Source organism: Haemaphysalis longicornis, unplaced genomic scaffold (assembly GCF_048455015.1).
Source record: "Haemaphysalis longicornis isolate Haplotype H1 unplaced genomic scaffold, Haemaphysalis longicornis Haplotype H1 scaffold_14, whole genome shotgun sequence".
Taxonomy (NCBI): Eukaryota; Metazoa; Arthropoda; class Arachnida; order Ixodida; family Ixodidae; genus Haemaphysalis; species Haemaphysalis longicornis.
Window position 1 is genome coordinate 5,102,906 of NW_027526245.1, and position 19,763 is coordinate 5,122,668.

A 19,763-nucleotide genomic window follows, 5' to 3' on the forward strand; every position below is an offset into this window, starting at 1 on the left:
ACTTCTCATTCCTTTTCCCCGTCCAATCAGTGGCAACACTAACCCTGCTCAGTCGTAACCATGTAAGGAAATATATGCACACCAACGCTGCAACTCCTAGACTGGGCAGTGTCGATTGGTAGAACCGCTACGTTCATGGCATTAGTCGCTGGTTACACTGCGAGCGAAGCGAAGCTGCTGACGTCGGGGATTAAATCGTGTAGCTCCACCTGATAGATGGCGCGTCCATTCCCAGCCATTTTCTGATAGGCTGGATCGCTATCACGTCAGAGGGGAGAAAAAGAAACCCCGGAAAACATTTTTCTGTAAAAGCAAATGCACAATCATACTGGCGATGTTCGAATTGTTCACTAGCACGTGTGCCTTCGTTTATGCTGCCTAACGAATATTTATATTGCTACAGGCATCGTGGAAACGCGCTATCTTAGGTTTGATGTTTCTAGACATAAAACATCACTCTCCTACGTAAGGAGATATTCTCCTACATCATAAAACAATACTCTCCTACGCTGCCCCTCTTGATAGACCCAGCAGGCATTGTGCACTTAATTATTTCTTTGAAAATGTATTCTTCTGCTGGCATTGACGAAATCAATGTAAAGTTTCTAAAAAGCACATGCCAGTACTCTTCGATATTCCTAGCTAAGATCTTTCAACAATGTTTATAATCAGGATTATTGCCTTTTGAGTGGAAGATGGCTAAGGTGGTTCCAGTCTTTAAATCCGGTAGTAATGTATGACCTAGCGACTATCGTCCGATATCGCTCGCCAGCATCCCCTGTAAAATATTACAACACATCATTTACTCTAACCTTGTCCGATATATTGAATCCAATTCTTTCTTTCATCCCGCTCAACATGGCTTTCGTAAACACCATTCCTGTGAAACACAACTCTTATCATTCACCCAGAAAATTCGTGTTATTCTTGACGCGCGTTCATCCGCAGATTGCATATTTTTGGAGTTGTCGAACGCATTTGACAAGGTACGTCACCATTTACTAATGTTAAAGCTCCGTAGCCTAAACCTTGATACTAGTTTACTCAAATGGATTGAATGTTTTGTTATTAACCGGTACCAATTTGTTTGAGCTAATAATTTAAACTCTTCCCCTGCAATAGTTATATCTGGAGTACCACAGGGTTTAATTTTAGGCCCGTTAATATTTTTGATATATATTAACGACCTTCCTAATTTGGGTATCATCCCCTATTCATCTGTTTGCTGATGATTGTGTTGTATTTAGTGAAATTAAAAATGGTGCCGATGTAACTACCCTGCAGGCAGACCTAGATAATATAGCTACATGGTGTGATAACTGGCGAATGGAACTCAACATTTCTGAATGCAAGGCAATGAGAATAACTCGTACTTCAACGCTAACTCCGGTCTACTGTGTTAAATGGATACCAATTAAACCAGTCGCGTCATATAAATATCTAGGAGTCCATATCACTAATAATTTGAAGTTGGATATGCACATCGATCACATTACCGCTAATGCTAATCGTACTTTGGGCTTTATAAGATGTAATTTTTCCCAAGTCCCATCATCCATAAAACTCCTTCTGTACAAAACGCTTATAAGGTCAAAACTTGAATATGCCGCCTCAATCTGGGATCCTGACCCCGCTTTTTTGATTCATAAACTGGAAATTGTTCAAAACAAATCTACCCGTTTCATTCTTTGCAACTACACTAGAGCTGCCAGCATGAGTTTTATCAAGTCAACACTTAATTTACAAACCTTAGGACTCCGTAGAAAATTTTCTCGTCTCTGTCACTTCCACAAAATTTACCATCATCCGCTGTTGAAAACAGAATTCATTCATGCCCCCGCCTACGTGTCTGAACGACTTGACCATACGCACAAAGTTGCTGTCCCCTCGTGTCACTCTTGTTTTTACGCTGCTTCATTTCTTCCACGGACTTCAACTGACTGGAACCACCTTCCCGCCACCACAGCTGCTATGATAACGTGGATAAATTCAGGTCTGCTATCACCAGTGAAATTGAAACTCCTAGAGTTGTATAACTTTTTTTTTGCGATTTACCCTTATTGTATTTTTTTGGACTAGCACTGTGTAAATCCTCTTCAATGTTGAATGTTATTGCTTTGAGCCTACTTGAAATGTACATGTATTTTTCACTGCTCACCTTTTTTATTAATAATATTCCTTGTACTTACCACTCCCCTCTATAATGCTTTGGCCCTGAGGGTACTTGTAAATAAATAAATAAAAATATATACTCCAAATCTGATCATGGCAACTTGTCTGAATTGCCGCAATTCGGTTAACAGCAGAAAAGAAAAGTTTGCAGGACAAGGAAGGTTTTATTCTTGTCGGCAATTATTTGAGACCACGCTGACAAAAATTGATTTTTGGGGCCCCTGAATCCTATGCGGATATGCCAACGACTACAAGCCAGATGATCGCAATAAAGCTCTATAAGTCCTACGAAAGAAATGGAACCACACTCACGTGATAACTTCCAGCGTTACAATAATCAGCATAACACTTCGTCCACTCATAGTTACGTATCGAGGCCTCAATAAAAACGTAATGCTTCGAAAATATGCAAGGTAAATACACTCCCAACTTAAGTTGTTTCTTTACACACCAATCCACTAAAGGTGGACTAAGTGTATGTTACATCGTTACAAAGTCAAATTTAGGCGTGTTTCACGCTCCACATTTATTTCAACACGAAAACCGCAGCGACTATTATGTAGAAACGTTAGTTCTGCCTCCCTGTTCAGCCATGTAGCCACACGCATGACGCTTTTTTTTAGCCTGCCAGCCTGGATTGGACAATAGGTGTAAACATACTTGTCACTTTGTTTTTGATGACAGAATAGTATTCTTTTGTCTGATTGTATTGTTTGGAAAACCCATCGTTGCGTTTTAAAAAAAATAGGGGTGTTCGTATTTTGTATAGCATAACACCCTGCATTTTTTCTGTCGACCCCAGGAACTATGTGATTAGGGAGCGTTTCAACTCGCAATGAAAAATTAGGCACGAAGCAGCGGCTCTGTTAGTTAATACGGGAATGCATATGTGCGTGGGGTGTATTGTTCAAATGACTGTTTATTTAATTCTACCTTTTGTTAAATTAATGGTTATAAGTTGGCGGAGTGAAGTTTGAACTGATTAGTTTGCTTACCTGTAGACTTTTCCTCTTCATTTCAGATGTCTGGTATTATTATGAAACTTTTTTCTTAATACAAGATTATGTTTGAGACAAAGAGGCGCTTTGCATGTCGCGACATTCGCTGCGAACCACTCTACAACAGCGGCCGACGAAACCTACGGAAATAAGGACGGGGCCAGCAGCACATAAAAATGTCGGGAAATACTCCTGTTCCTCTCTGGGTGACTAAACCGCAGCTAGACAAAAGATGCCCAAAATAAACAGCTATTTCCCTGTACTCTAATTGGACAGATATAATTGAATATTTTAGCAATATCGGGATATTACATTCCGTATGCCTAACATATATTAAATTTTATTGCATTTTTTACTTTGCTGAAAAATACTGAACGCGTGGTTCTTCCAGATTTTGTTTGCAATTTGATGGCTTACATTCAAATTCCGCTTTCACCGAATGGCATTCAAAATTTTACGCAGGGTCGGTAAGCGGCCGCAGATGTAATGAAAAGATCAGCTTACAGATTTCTTAGACTTCATTGCAAGATCGCCTATGAACTCGCTTTGTGTAGGACAAAGACAACTTGTCTGTCTTGGCTGTATTCGCCGTTTCGCATCTGGCTCCAGTCGCGTCAAATCCGGCCCCTGAGCTTGCTGCAAGGTAGATGTGAACAATGGGTCCTTGGAATGGCATCAAAAAATCTCCCAAAATATATAAAACGCGTTGACACGGGCAGTAAACCGTAAGAACATGCAGCGAGCTCCCGTTAAGATGAATAAGAACGCACCATGCTAAGTTCGTCGTTCCTTAAGACTTTTTGTTATCAGCAGCCCCCCCACCCCCAACAAAAGAATCCGCAACGAGCCCAGGTGCACGCAGATGTATTGCGGCAGGACGCTGAAGGAAGTAGGCTTCCAATCGACGAAAAAGAAAATAAATTATTTATTTGTGAGCACAACATAATAGATGACTCTTCAAGAGCTTTGACTGGTTTTATTCAGTTCAGGCGGAGACTGAGAGCGTACTCCCGCTACCTCAAGCAACAACGCATCAGTTGCAGGGAGAGAAATTCTCGCTTCCTCGGCGGCGACACGTTGAGACTCGCGAAGCCAACCGTGGCGAGCTCACATGCTTCCGCTGAGAAACGGCATTGGTCAGGAGAGCTTCAACATTAGCGAACAGAATACCTGCGTCGTCGCTTTCCTTACTTTTTGTAATCTTATTTATGCGCCTTTCTCCTCCAAATACAGAGAAGTGTCCAACGACAACGGGTGGTAACCTGGGTAGAAGAAGCGAATTAATTGCTTGCCGCGTAGTGCAGCAGCTCGTGCTGATCACTGAAATGGTGATGTGCCTGTTGTGTCGCTTACTTAAAGTAGTTTCGGTGATCATTGGTGGCGGTACCATAGCTTATCCGTCACTCAGCTTTTTTGTATCGGTATGTGGTCAACCGGGTGAGGGGCAGGAAAGGCGGCAGTCCATAACGGGTGATCTGTGTAGATGAAGCGAGTTAATTGCTTGCCGCGTAGGGCAACAGGCCGTGGGAATCGCTCAAATGGTACGGGCTTTATTACCCGAAGCGGAATTTTTCTTCATTGTGTGGGACTACCGAAAACCAGACAAACGTTCCTACATCGTTCGGCATAAGCGAAAATTCGCCTTAATTGTGTTCGTCGTAACGAGAGCACACTCTATACAGCTTTTTAGCCTATCTGCAAACAACCCTAATAAAGCATGGGTAGTACTAAAGTTCTGAAGTTAGACATCTTAAGGAGAATGTGATACCTTCGGTTATAGCTTGGGGGCGGCGTCCATCAGTCTCCGTAACATATGTATTACATATTTTTCTCGAATTATCAAGCAACACAAGTGATTTGCTAGCTCGTACCAAGCATTCCGCATGTGTAGGAATCAGCGTTTCGATTAATGAATTGGCGGTGAGCGCGAACTTCGGCGGCGCTGCGAAACGCGCCAAAGCGACGTTGGCCTAGGGATTCTTGCATTTGCCGTCTGCTTTATTTGGGCTCGCGCTCCCAGCTGTTTCATTGCCTTCGGTTGATGTCTGATGCTTTCCCGCACCAGAGTTTGCGTATGCGTAATTTTTTAACCGAATAGTAGAATTCACATCGCATACACTACTTCTTGAAGGTGTGAGTAAAAGTATAGTTTGTAATACCGCTACGGAAGAAACATTGCCCGCGAGGCCCCATTGCTTGCCTATCCAATCCTGTGCGGAGTGCGAAGAGTCGGAGCTAGGCGCCAGATTCTGTATTCAACGATCTTTCGAACAAAGGTAGCAGCCAGCTGCTAGTAACCGACAACAACGAAAATACAAGACGAAAACAAAATCTACGCTTTCGGGGCTGTCGGCTTTGGCAGAAGGCATTACAATTCCCGGTAAACGTTGGCAAGGGACAGAAAATCAAACTTTTATTGAAGATTCCTCCGTGGGTGGAGGCAGATCTGTGGGGGTTCTCCTTAGTCCAAAAGTCCCTGGCTCTGGCTGGAAGTCGGGGCTTTGCCTTTCTCACCACATTAAGCTGGGAGCTGGGTTCAGAGCTGGACAGCTGTGCCGCTTACTGTGAAGGGGAGCTTTCCGATGGCGGCACAGTCAATGAGATAGGACGCAAGTTTGGTATCTCGATTGGCTTGCCAGGTTTGGGGATCAGGGAGATGTCCGCTTGTTTACACGCGGGCGAAAGCGTCTCTTGTGCCCAATGATCATTGATGAGGTTAAGGAGTTGGTCGAGGGTGGCAGGAGGAAGGTTGCGGATTAGGTTATTCGTGATTTTATCATGTCCTGGTGCTGTATTGTGCGTGATTGTGCGGATCGCTGCCTCGAGTTCAACGTAGGGAAAAGGCGTGTCCAGCGTTGCATTTCGGTTACCAGTATAGTTTGGATTGGTAACACAGTTTTTGCAACCTTCCCGAACGCTTGAAACTATTGTATCACATAACTTTACGTTGTCATGACATGACACTAGGCTGATATGCATTTTGGGCTGCATCAACTGTACGTTTAGTTACAAATAACTCACTCACCGTATAGGTGCGTGCTGGTTTTATACCGCGCTTCTAACGAGAATAGATGTTTATTGATCAAAATGAGTCACATCTACAGCAAAGACACAGTAACAGTAGGTTTGTGCGAAGGAAAGTTTGATACCACCTCCATGCAGCCATAGGGCTACAAACTTTCCTTTGCAGAAACTTACTCCACCTTGGGGCTTTCCGCTAAATTTGGCCAATTAGCACTAGGTTTGTTCAGTCTTGGAGTTATAGGTCAGTAGCTTTCCCTCAGCCATATATTCCTAAATATTTAGATATGCGTTATGGGAAAACTACACTCAAGAGGAGGAGCAGGAAAAGAAGGAGTAAACTTAGTTTAACAGTATAATCTAGCTGAGTAGTGGGTCGGCTCCTCCGTCCAGGACAACAGAGTAATAGTAATTTTTTTTAATTCATGGAGCGCCATCCCGAGTAGACCAGGATTTGAAGTACATCGTAAAGAATACGTCGACCACAAGTGAAAATAAAACAATGACGTTTGGGCACCCCGAACGGGAGCCTTCTTCACACTTGTTCACAGCCTTGTTAACATTTCATAGACCAGGATTTGTTCTTTACGCCGGCAGGGGTTGGAAAACAATAAAGACCTGCCCAGGTCGTTTCTTGTAATATATGCACGGATTCTATTTGTTGTGCTCGTCAGCGAGTATATCAAGCCTTCAATACCGTAATCATGTCCTAAATGATCGCGTTGAGAGACCCTTCGTTTTAAATACGAGGGTTACGATAGCAATACGGAGCAGAAAAGCCGCCTTCGAGTACTCTGGACAACGTTGTCTGGGGCGCGTTCGCGGTGGCTTAACACAAACCTTGTCATTGTATTTGCACCTGAAGGAACAACGCACACTGTTGATATGCAGCTTCTAGCACACAGCCATAAAGAAAGCCAATTTATGAAGAAGTGAATGTATGCCATACAACCCAAACAAAATATCCACCCGATCCTTGCAGCCTCCCACGCCTGTCCAACCCTACTAATAATACGTTCGGAAGGGTACAGAAAAATATTGCGCTGGGCAAAAAGGAAAAAAACAATATTGTGGTACAAGTCCACAAGAACAAATAAAATAGAAGACGACTGTTTATTTCTTGCTTTGAGATGCACGCGTAGGGACCGGCTGCTTGGTGCGTAGCATTAGACTGTTGAGTCTTCATAATATCATCTGAAAAATACTTATCGAGGAGCTCTGAGCGCTGAAGCTCGCGAATAAGCTGGAAACGAGGAGTCACACACGATATACTGATCGATGCTCTGAAGAAAATTGTTCTCTCTGCCCTCGTGTGTTGCAAACTTGCGGGGGATACAGCCTGAAATTATTCTCATTTGTCACACTTGGAAAAATCACAGAATTTCTAGAAATACACTTTTATGCACTACAGCATAAAAGCCTACAATTTCTAACACACGCACTGCTGCTCTTCGCAAGCGCAGTGTAGCAGTCGACAGCGGCACGAGTCCCTAAGCCGATGTCAGAGCCAGGGGGAGCAACTGTAATCTCACCGCCAATCATGACGGTCTGCGCGGTATCTTATTTAGGCCACAAAAAGTGGGAAAAATAGGGAGCATTTGCCAGCAGTTGTTTGCGGGTATTTTAATTACGGTGAGTAGTACTGCTCGCTGTAATTCCGCGTAGAATGCGTTGTTTCTGTTCTTGATTGTTTTGTTTTTAGCGTCTGGCAACACCGAACCATTTTTATATGCACTCCATGCGGAGTAAAGTATCTTGCATTTTGTTTGTGTGGCGTACGGGTCATCTATGTGGTAGGGAGAGTGTTTCGCTCTAACTTCGCTAGACTGGAATAATCGCTGGAATAAGAGTGTTCCGCTCTAACTTCGCTAGACTGGAATTCGACAGTCCGGAGAAAGAACCACGCTGAAAGGTAAAATCTCGCTTGGTAGACGAAGCGGCATTATATTCGACGACACCAGTTGGCGCAAGCGGCTTTGTTGGCTGCTTCGACATTGCTTGTACTTTGGAATATTGGCGGAGCACGAGGTCGCTCCAATAAACTTTGTTCCCTCAGAAAACCTCGTCGTTTTTGGCTACGTGACAGAATTCAAAGCATCGTTGAAACTTCAGTTGGGAAACTGTCTTATAATACCTCTTCTTGCCCTCTTACACAAAAAAGGCAGAACAAAAGGTGTTGCCTAGTCTATTCTTTACTCCCAACGTGTCGTGCGTTTTCCTTCCTCGAATTATTGACGCTGCCCTTGTTCTATTCGCGTGTCTCGGTATTCACTCTCTTACAGTGGTTGTCCATCGGCTTACATTTGGCTTGACTGCATGACCAGGACAAGTCTATTTTTTTATTCAAACTATAATATCGTCTACTCGAGTGTGTTCTCTCATCGCGAGAGCTCGCTTCGTGTTGCTAAGTGTTACTTTTATGATGCTTCGTTCCATGGCAACGGGGCCGAGCTAAGTTTGCTTTCAAGTTTTCCTGGTATGGTGGCAAGTTTCCTTCCAATATACCATCACAGACACGATGCATTGGTTGCATACTCTTCGTTTCAGGGAAAGGTGTAGCTAACTTTTTTTGTATTGTAGTATTTTCTGAGTGCACCACCCGCCCATGCCTATTCTGAGCCGGATATCTCTCTCTTCTAATTTGCGTCCGCAACCACAACTCGTCCGTGGTAGTTGCATTCTTGTAAGTACTTGTTCTGGCGTCACGTTTCCTAATCTTTATAGGGCGATTTGGGCATGTTTGGTTGTCGTTACTCCATGTGTGGTCATATTTTACGTTCAGTCCTACTACTTGGCTCTCGTTTTGTAGTTCTCTCTGTCCACGTTTTTAGATCCTCTGCTGACTCCTTGGGCAAGACTATGTCCTCAACAAGCCCCAAAAGACTCACGTATACTCTCTTTATACACATTCCCGCATTGCTCCAGTGAACCTTACTAAATTTCTGATCGGAAATTTTTGGCTTGTTTGTGAATGATGACTTTAACAGCGCAGCCCTTTATATGCCATCTAGGAGTCTTATATAGGTTTCCTCTATTTCCTGCCCTTCCTATAAAGTGTTTTGTCTGACCGCGGTTGACGGTCCCCTCTGCTACCGACGGCCCCTCAGCCCAACGAGAGCGTTAGCAGCAGACAGGTCTTCAGCAAAGCTATAACCGCATGTCCCTCCACGGGGAGTCATTCGCTTCGCTGGTTGTTCCTGGCACGTAATCCAGCCAAAACATCAGCCAAAACGAAATACAAGAGCATATCTTTTAGTCGCGCATATAAAGCAAAATGCCGAGTTTATTGCCGTATTTTATATACTTTATTCTTTGACGCGATAAACCGGTTCATAATATTGTGAAAGAACTTCAACTCGTTAATATCCAAAGCAGGGCCTTCTTTCTGGGAGCTGCATAGCAGTGTGTTCACGCTTGAGTCAACGTTTTTTTGCGTCAATTGAAAATCTCGTTGAGGTATGTGACACCTTTGAATATCCGAAAGCGCTTTTGCGGTTTTGTCGCTTCTGTTCCAACTGAAGAAAAACAGATTGTTGTAGCGCAGTGGCCTCTCTAGGTGCAGCTGTCTTAGAATTCCGCGCCGGAGCGTAAGCTTCTGCGACGGCCAGCTCAGTGAGGCTCGCCAGCGGAGCGAGGCCGGCCAGCGCAGTGAAGCCCCGCTGTGTTAACGCCACTTGCTCTAGAACGCGCAACGCATCCCCAATGTCATTCCAGCTTGCTATATGAGTGGAACGGGCAGTTAAAAACAGTAATCCAGCACTTTTTATTACTTCAAGCACAGCTGCGGTGTTTACTGAATAACACGCCTTTTCATAGTCTACAAATTCCACGTGAACGAGCTTACTATACTCGACAAATTTTTCCATTCATAACGACATAAATGGGGTTCATTGTTAATTATCTTTTCCTAAATCCTTTCTGCTCTCTGTAATATCTACATCATATTTCCAACTAATACGGTTAAATAATGTTACAGTATTAGGTACAGGGCGACCGATAGGTTCTCTCTTACGTTGATCGGCAGTCAATCGCCTGTGTAGGCTATGTTGCAGTGGAAATGTTGCGAGGGCGTAAGCTTGCACGTAGAAGACGAGGGCGAAGAAGTGTTTTCCCCGGCTCACCGCTCACCGGCCTCCATTGCACCACGTCTTGGCTGTGGTTACGCATGGATTGTAAATAAACCTTCGTCCATCTGCTACGTCCCTACATATATTACTCTGGTAAACAGCTTATATAGAAATGAGACTAGACTAATGTCTGTTTATTTCTAACGCATTCGCTTTGTTTATTTTTGTAATCGGAACTATTTTCGCGTTTTTCTAGGCTGTGCAAACTTTTATAGCCCTTAAGCATTCTCAAAATAGTCCAGCATAGCTTTCGAGTGTAATATCCAGTCCTACCCTTTAAATTATCGCTGGGTATGCCGTCGTATCCTGCAGTGTTTCTTTCTTTCATGCCCTTCTTAGCTTTCGCAAATTTCTATTTAGGATACGTGGGACATAGCAAGCTATACTTATTTCCTGAGTAATTTTCCTTGACACAATGTCACTCGGGTATATTGTACGTATTGTTGCTGTGCTCCCGTTTGCGTGCGTACAATGTCTTGGTTATAGCTACATTCCTCTTAGTTGCGTTAATCTTCCCCATATCTACAGCATTTCCTCGATCACTTTACTGTTGTACGCATGAATTGTTTTGTTTTATTTCTGTTAATAAATTTCGAGAGGTGTAGTAAATAAAAAGAACTCCCCATACTCGAACGTTTCTTGTTGTTACACTCAAAATTAATTCCGTCGTTTTCTCTGTTAGTAGCTAGTTCTTCCCGCATGCTTTTTCTCCCACAGCTGCAACTGATTCTCTGATTTCCGTTGTTTCGTTGGTATTTACCCTTTCTTCACTATCCCGGTTCTCTTCTTTTAAAGTGCAAATTTGTTTTCAAAGGTTATTTTAAATTCTGCGTGACTGCTCGGGCTGACTTGTTCCTGGGTTTTTTACTTTTACCTAGTTTACTTTGTTCATGGCCGAGGCTCGACCATCTGCTTTTAAGCTACGTTGTCGCCATTTATCATTTACAATAATGTATGCTTTCCAATATATTTCTTCATACTGTTTCCTCGGATTCCTGTTTGCCCTTTTGGTCTTACTGCTCCTTTTCTTTGTCGGCATTGTCCACCGACTTTTTGCCTGTGGTTTTTTGTTTGTTGAGTATACCGCCTTGCACCATTAAAACCTTATTGCAGGGTACAGATAATAATCACGACCTCATATACCATCAAGTTGGACAACAAAAACCACGACTTCTGGACTAATTGTTAATAATCTACACGCGTGATCATAAGCCCACATTCAAATGTTCTTTGGTAACTATTCCCAACCAGAGGGACTTATGGCAAAAACGAGCTCTGATGTGTGACAGCTCAACTCAGATACTTTCAAATTGTGTACGCTCCACTCAGATACAACTATGGTGCGTAAGTATAGAAGCGAATGTCTTTTCGTGCTTTAATAAAGTAAATTCAAGTAATAATGTGGGGGCAGCTGCGGAGGCGTCGAATTGTGACGTGTGAATCCAAAATTATTCTTGATACCCGAAACGCTGTATTGAAAGTCATGTTTTTTTATTATAACGCGGAATGCTAGAATCTGGACTCGTTCAGCAGAATACAATAGGAATATATTGAGCGGACGCCAAACTCTGGAAGGGTAAAGGATTGTTCGCACATGCGAAACAAACAACAGCTGTTGAACATTTTTCCTAGCGCCTTGCGGGAATTGTGTGAGCGTGGAGTATACTGAACCATAAGCCTTTTTAGACTATGAGAAAGCATTTGACTCGGTCGAAATCTCAGCAGTCATTCAGGCATTACGGAACCAGGGTTTAGACGAGCACTATGTAAGAATACTAGAGGGTATTTATAATGGGTCTACAGCTCACGTCACCCTCCATAAGGAGAGCAGTAAAATACCCATAAGGAAGGGCCTCAAGCAAGGAGACACAATCTCCTCGATGTTTTTCACGGTATGTTTAAAAGAAGTATTCATAAGATCAGATTGGGAACAGGTGGGAGTATGGGTTAATGGAGAATACCTCAGTAATCTCAGATTTGTTGATGACGTTGCCTTGCTATGTAACCCGGGGAACGAATTGCAAAGCATGCTTACCGCACTAGACAACAAGAGTAGAACTGTGGGCCTGAAAATAAAATGCGCAAAACTAAAGTAATGATAAATAACCTCTGGTCAGCACAGCGGCTTCAGAAAGACGGCGAGGCAGTGGAAGTGGTAAGCAAATATATCTACTTAGGCCAAGTTGTGACCCCGGATCCCAACCTTGAGACAAAGATAGTTGGAAGAACAAGAATGGGGTGGAGTGCATACGGCCGACATTGTAATCTAATGAATGGCAGCCTACCATTGTCCCTGAAGAAGAAAGTGTATGACAGCTGCATCTTATCAGTACTCACCTACGGCGCAGAAATGTGGAAGCTCACTAAGAGGATTCAGCCTACATTCAGGACGACTCCACGCGCAATGAAAGATAAATTATTGGTGTAACATTAAGGGACCAGGAGAGAGCGGAGTGGGTCAGGGAACAAACAAGTGTTAAGGACATATTAGTAGAAATTAGGAAGAAGAAATGGACGTGGGCAGGTCATGTAATGCGAAGGCAAGATAACCGTTGGTCATTAAGGGAAACTGAGTGGATCCGTTGAGAAGGCAAGCATGGCAAGGCGTCAGAAAGTTAGATAGGCAGATGAGATCAAGAAGTTTGCAGCGATAAACTGGTCGCAGTTAGCACAGGACAGGGATAATTGGAGATTAATGGGAGCAGTCTTTGCCCTGTAGTGAGCGTAGATAGGCTGGTGATTACGATGATGCTGCTGATGATGACGATGAGTTAAGGAAAAATCTGGAACGTTTAAAATATGTTTTGCGTTTAAAACAGGCATTCTCAAACTTCGAGGTATTCTCTGTAAGTTGAATTTAAAGCCATCTTGAGTTTTCATTACCTATTTGCTATATCAGGTGCTTCATATAAGAGGTGTCAATTAAGTTTTAAAGTCCTGCAACTACGCTTGTCAGCGAGACTGTCCTGCTATATGCAGCAATGTCTTTGAGCCAGTTTTAAAACTGAGGAATAATTTGGCAATATTGTTACGTAGAGGAATACGTAAAAATGAAGGTGTATTTCACACACACAAAGAAGGGAGCACCGCGTTGGACCTAGCCCGAACCTCTTCTTCCTCACAGCTGAGCCCCAGCACATGTCCGCAATGCTTGGGGCTATGTACTAACATTTCCTTCTTTAACTACTGACACACTGTAACATAACCCCCGCGGCAAAAAGCGCCGTCTCGGTGCTTCCTAGGGCGATGTTGTGGGAGGGCGATGGTACGGCTTGAGGCGGGAAACGTGGACAATGTCTGTTTTGCCGCTTCCAAGGTGGTAAGTTGGCGAAGGGGCGGCTTGGGAGATTTCATAGGTGACTGGAGTCACTTGACGGACCACATGGTAGGGTCCCGTGTAAGGGAACAGCAGTTTTTCAGAGAGCCCCACGCGGCGGGACGGCGACCACAGAAGAACAAGAGACCCAGGTGAGAACTGCAGGTCTCGGTGGCGGGAATCGTAAAGCGCCTTTTGGGAAAACTGCGATGAGCAGAGGCGACAGCGGGCAACTTGTCGAGCATGGTCGGCACGGTCAACTGCGGCTCGAGCATATTCCGAAGTTGGAACTGAAGGCGGCAAGAGAGTGTCCAGTGGCAAAACAGGCTCGCGACCGTAGAGCAGGTAAAAGGGAGAATATCCAGCGGTGTCGAGACGGGACGAATTGTACGCAAATGTAACCTACGGTAACGCCACGTCCCAATCCCGATGGTCGTCGGAGACATACATTGAGAGCATGTCGGTAAGTGTTCTATTGAGTCTCTCAGTGAGACCATTCGTCTGAGGGTGGTAAGAAGTCGCGATCTTGTGTTGCGTTGAGGAAGCACGAAGAATATCGGCGACAACGCGAGACAAGAAATAGCGGCCCCGATCAGTAAGGAGCTGACGAGGAGCGCCATGATGAAGGATGACGTCTTGGAGAAGAAAATCAGCAACGTCAGAGGCACAGCTGGTGGGGAGAGCGCGTGTAATTGCATAACGTGTGGCATAATCAGTGGCGACCGCGATCCACTTGTTGCCCGAACTGGATACCGGGAAAGGACCAAGGAGATCGACGCCTACACGAAAAAATGGTTCGGTGGGTATGTCCACCGGTTGGAGAAGGCCTGCTGGGGATGTGGTAGGCTTTTTACGACGTTGGCAGAGGTCGCAAGAGGCCATATAACGCCGTACAGAGCGATAAAGGCCTGGCCAGAAGTAGCGACGACGCACACGGTCGTAGGTGCGGGAAACTCCGAGGTGGCCTGCAGTGGGTACGTCATGGAGTTGCTGGAGAACGTCCGAGCGCAGACGTTCAGGAAGGACCGGAAGCAACTCTTGACCCTCGGGGCGGATGTTGTAGCGATAGAGGATCCCATTGCGTAACTTAAAGAGGCGCAGTGAAGGGTCATGGGAGCCAGAGTTGAGACGGTTCATAATTGCGCTGAGAGATGGATCGCGGCGCTGCTCGTCCCCAAGGCGTAACAAATCCGTTATTGCGAGCACACTACTTGGGTTTCTCGAAACAGCAAGGTCGGGGTTGTCAACCGGGTAACGGGACAGGCAATCGGCGTCTTGATGCAAGCGGCCGGACTTATAAACTATGGTGTACGAATACTCCTGCAGACGCAGAGCCCAGCGACCTAGGCGTCCTGTAGGATCTTTCAGAGAAGAAAGCCAACAGATCGCGTGGTGGTCGGTTATCACCGAAAAGGGGCGTCCATACAGATACGGGCGAAATTTTGCTACAGCCCACACCAGTGCCAAGCACTCCCTCTCCGTAATTGAGTAATTCTGCTCAGCGGACGTCAGGAGGCGGCTGGCGTATGCAATAACACGGTCTCTACCGTTCTGTCGCTGAGCGAGGATAGCGCCAATGCCATGTCCGCTAGCGTCTGTCCGGACTTCGGTGGCGGCAGTGGGATCGAAGTGGGCCAGGATAGGGGAAGTGGTGAGAGCGGATATCAATTTAGAAAAAGCTTCTGCTTGAGATGCACCCCAATGGAACTCAGCGTCCTTTTTAAGAAGGTCTGTCAGTAGGCGCGCAATGTCAGCAAACCCCCGTATAAAACGCCGGAAGTACGAGCATAGGCCAATAAAACTGCGGACGTCCTTGGATGAGCGAGGCTCGGGGAATTGCTTGACTGCGCGTACTTTGTCAGGGTCGGGTTGAACCCCATTATTGCCAACAAGATGGCCAAGGATGGTTATCTGCCGGCGGCCAAAGCGACATTTTTTTTAGTTCAGCTGGAGGCCCGCACGTCGAAATATTATGAGGATGTCTGAAAGGTGCTGAAGATGTGTTTCAAAAGAGGGTGAAAACACTATCACATCGTCCAGGTAGCATAAGCATGTTGACCATTTGAAACCGCGAAGAAGAGAGTCCATCATTCGCTCGAACGTTGCGGGAGCATTGCATAGTCCGAACGGCATTACTTTGAACTGGTAAAGGCCGTCTGGTGTGACGAAAGCGGTCTTCTCTCGGTCCAACTCGTCAACAGCTATCTGCCAGTAGCCAGATCGAAGGTCAATAGAAGAGAAATATTTAGCACCGTGTAAAGAGTCGAGAGCATCGTCAATCCTGGGTAGGGGGTAGACGTCTTTTTTTGTAATGTGATTAAGGTGCCGGTAATCAACGCAGAATCACCAGGTGCCGTCTTTCTTTTTTACCAGCACCACTGGTGAGGCCCAGGGGCTGCACGAAGGCTCGATAATATCCTTGGAGAGCATCTTGTCAACTTCGGCTTGGATGACGTCCCGTTCAGCGCGAGATACCCGATACGGGCGCCTGTGGATGGGGATGGCGTTACCGGTGTCGATTCGATGAGTCACGAGGCTAGTTCGACCCAGCACTGGATTTTCCAAGTCGAAGATGTCACCATACGAAGCCAACAGCTGACGCAGAAGGTGTATCTGATCTGGGGAAAGGTCAGGGCTAATCATAGCGTCGAATTGAGTGGTGGGCGGAGGTGTAGCGGACGAAGTGGGCGGATGGGATATGGTGTTTACAGTAAAAGCGGAAATATGGAAATCGGAGACCGGACAAACAGTAGCGACAGTCATTCCTTGCGGAAGAACCTGGGTGTGGAATGCGAAGTTCAGGAAAGGCAAGGAGACGTGGTTCTGCTGTATGGAGACAATAGTATGGGGAAGGGCGACGTTTCGGGTGAGTAGAACGTCAAGGACGGGCGCAACGACGTAGTCTCCATCGGGGACGGGCATGCTTGAAGAGAGAGGGACATAAGTAGCGGCTTGAGGCGGCAGGCGAACGTGCTCATCAGAGCGTAAGTGGAGGAAAGGTGGGGCGTGGTCGTCGGAGGAAAGTGGGAGCTCAAGTCGAAGCAGACCCGTCGAACAGTCGATTAGGGCAGAATGGTCTGAGAGGAAATCACGGCCGAGAATGACGTCATGAGGGCATTTGTCCAGAACAAAGAACATAACAGTGACGGGGTGTCCAGCTATGCTCACTCGGGCAGTGCACATACCCGCGACAGCCGAAGTTCCTCCGTCAGCAACGCGAACGTGCGAAAGGGCAGGGGTGAGTACCTTGCGGAGGCGAGAGCGCAGCTGTGCACTCATGACGGAGATGTGGGCACCAGTGTCAATTAGGGCATTAACAGGGACTCCATCAATTTCAACTGCTAGCAAATTGTCTTCAGTCGGCAACGTCAAGAGAGGGTTTGCGGGGTCGGTCGTTGATGCAGCGTCACCTCCGGGAGCTGCATCAGCTAGTTTCCCGGAGAAGAACAGCGAGAGTAGTGCGGCGAAAGTCGACGAGGTTCCGGAGAGCGAGACAGGCGACGGCGTTGGCAGGTTGTACTCTCCGGTGGAGCATCTGCTGGTAATTGGGTCTCACGGTGGGGCTGCGAGCGATAGGAGGTTGGGCGGTGTCCATCGTTGCCGGGGGAGTCGTCCCAAAAGGTACTCCTGGAGGACCAGCGGTTCCGACAGTAGCGCGCGACGTGCCCAACACGCCTGCACGTGAAACAAATCGGCCTGTCATCCGGAGTTCTCCATTCAGCGGGGTTTCGGTAGCGCGTAGGGCCGTACACATTGCGTGGTCCGGGTGGGGCATAACTGCGGCGGAGAGCAGGAGTTACGGCGCATACTGGCTGGAAGCCCATGTTGGTAATTTCCTCACGAACGACAGCTTGAATGAGCGAAATGGCTGGAACAGGGCTGGTGACGGCATGGGGCATAGTTTCGGCAGGAGCTGTCGCTTCAAGTTCTCGGCGCACTATCTTTTGGACGGTGTGCTCTAGGGCGTCGCGGTAAGAAGGCGCGGGCGAAAACGACTGAGGGGCTGGTGCGTCGCAAGAAGAAGTAGCAGCGGTGTTGGGCAGCCGTTGGAACTGCTGCGTTATGCGCCGACTCTTCGCATGCTCGAAGCGCCGGCATTCTTTCAGTATAGCATCGACTGTCGTACAGTCCTTGCATATTAGCAAGTGAAAGGCGTCGTCAGCTATTCCTTTGAGCACATGCCCGACCTTGTCCTGCTCGTTCATGCTCGCATCGACCTTACGGCAGAGAGCCAGAACGTCGTGGATGTAGGCTACGTACGGCTCGGTCGACGTTTGGGCACGGGAGGCAAGTTCACTTTTTGCGCGTAACTGGTGGGCGACAGGGTTGCCGAACTCTTCCAAAAGCTTGGCTTTACAATCGTCCCAGCTGGTGAGCGTGGATTCATTCGTCTCAAACCAAGTGAGGGCCGTACCTCTGAAGCAGCAAGGGAGGTTGGCGAGCATGATAGTGGGGTCCCAACGGTTGTGAGTGCTGATCCGCTCGTAGTGCTTGATCCAATCTTCGACGTCAACGTTGTCAGTGCCGGTGAAGAAACCAGGCTCGCGGGGCTGAGTAACGACGACCAGCGGGGTCGCCGACTGGCTGGGCGGAGCCATGGTGGCAGGGTGAATATGACGCCCGCTGCGGAGTAACGTGATGAATGGTCACGAAACCTCGAGGATTTGAGCGGCAAGACGAGAGGTAAGGGATGTCGGGCAACCTCCACCAAGATGTTACGTAGAGGAATACGTAAAAATGAAGGTGTATTTCACACACAAAAAGCGCCCTCTCGTCTGTCGTGGTTCGAGTTCCCCACACGGTCCGCTTCTGCATTCAGGACATCGCTGTTTTGGGGCCAGACATCACCAAGAACGTCATGGTCATAGGTGGTGGCAGGAACATCTTCACTGTACGTTTTCATCGCATTGTTCATCCGCATCGCAATACTAATGTTGCCTCGGCCTCGACCGGGACGGTCGTCCATGATCCGAGGGGTGATGTTACAGGACTAAGGTGGGCAATGCCTCACAGCGCCTTCAAGCAAGAAAGATGACGACGACGATGAAGCGCCTGGCGGGCACCTTGCGCGAGCTGTGTCATGGCAGCTATGTACATTCTGTAAATAGATCGCTTCACCCCATCCCATCATTCGTCTCATCTGGGTCCTGCCGCCACGTAACATTTTGGTAGGGTGCGGGGTATCCCCATCCTCGCCTTCACATCGCATCGTCTCGGCATAGGCGAAATCGTCGAGGGAACTTTGGCCGCGTCGGGCAGCCCCAGCCCACTGCGACAAGCATTCGACCACGTCCCCCGTCCCAGACCCCATCCCGTGAGCAGCCGATAAAGATCAGCCGTTAGTCGCCGATACCAGAAGAACAGAAGATGCCGCGTACCCAGCACCTCCACCAAGATGTTACGTAGAGGAATACGTAAAAATGAAGGTGTATTTCACACACACAAAGAAGGGAGCACCGCGTTGGACCTAGCCCGAACCTCTTCTTCCTCACAGCTGAGCCCCAGCACATGTCCGCAATGCTTGGGGCTATGTACTAACATTTCCTTCTTTAACTACTGACACACTGTAACAATATTTATTTTAGCATTCACAAAAAGTACCAAAAGAACCAATAAACTAAAAATTGAGCCCATGCCCGTGAGTCAACTTTCAATACTTGGGCGGGATGTGAGGACCATTTCGTCGCCATGGATTAAGTCTGTAAAGCCATTTAATAAAAAATTGAACAAAATATTGGTGGTTTCGGTTCAGTTATGTGTTTCGCGGTCTCTGAAAAATGTACCATAAACAGCCAATGATGATCGAATGAAAGTATGAACTAAACGAAAACGCGTTTTAAATGGACATTTATGGCTTGGACGCCCTACACTAATATCAGCGGGATCCAACCTGTTATGAACTGCTATATTTTAGAAATGTCACAGTTAGTAAAGGTTGTGCTGAATTTTTGACGTAAAGAAGCAGAGTTTGTTTGTTTAATTCTGTTGGTTTATTTTTCAATTTTCGGAAGAGAATCTGCAATTTCTGATACCCCCGCTATAAGACTTTAAATACAAATCGTGTGGCATGCGTTTACTAGACCAATGCTTTTTACTGCAAAGTAGTATATGTCTCACCCCCCGCCACCC

The 19,763-nt window shown here is 46.5% G+C and overlaps 1 protein-coding gene and 1 long non-coding RNA gene across 2 annotated transcripts in view; both read right to left on the reverse strand.

The window, feature by feature from the left end:
* The window catches only part of LOC144164957 (uncharacterized), a 102,612-nt gene extending 99,921 nt beyond the window's left edge, over positions 1 to 2,691 (reverse strand). Inside the window, exon 1 of the long non-coding RNA XR_013321270.1 lies at positions 2,485 to 2,691. This is a non-coding gene — a long non-coding RNA (uncharacterized LOC144164957). The remainder of the gene's footprint in view (positions 1 to 2,484) is intronic.
* A 10,993-nt stretch (positions 2,692 to 13,684) lies between these two features.
* Positions 13,685 to 18,232, reverse strand: LOC144165353 (uncharacterized). Its single transcript, XM_077695453.1, has 3 exons — positions 18,126 to 18,232; positions 16,110 to 17,169; positions 13,685 to 13,924 (listed from the first exon to the last, which is right to left on the reverse strand). The coding sequence occupies exons 1-3, from the start codon at positions 18,230 to 18,232 to the stop codon at positions 13,685 to 13,687; spliced, it is 1,407 nt and encodes a 468-aa protein (XP_077551579.1).
* Positions 18,233 to 19,763: the final 1,531 nt, after the last annotated feature.

What these genes read in the sequence shown, in the direction of transcription:
- LOC144165353 (XM_077695453.1), bottom strand. Translation starts at nt 18,232, where the DNA reads ATGGCTCCGCCCAGCCAGTCGGCGACCCCGCTGGTCGTCGTTACTCAG. An exon ending in GACGTCGAAGATTGGATCAA is followed by an intron (nt 17,170 to 18,125) that starts GCACTACGAGCG and finishes AATTACCAGCAG; the next exon opens with ATGCTCCACCGGAGAGTACA. An exon ending in TCCACAGGCGCCCGTATCGG is followed by an intron (nt 13,925 to 16,109) that starts GTATCTCGCGCT and finishes TGCCGCCTTCAG; the next exon opens with TTCCAACTTCGGAATATGCT.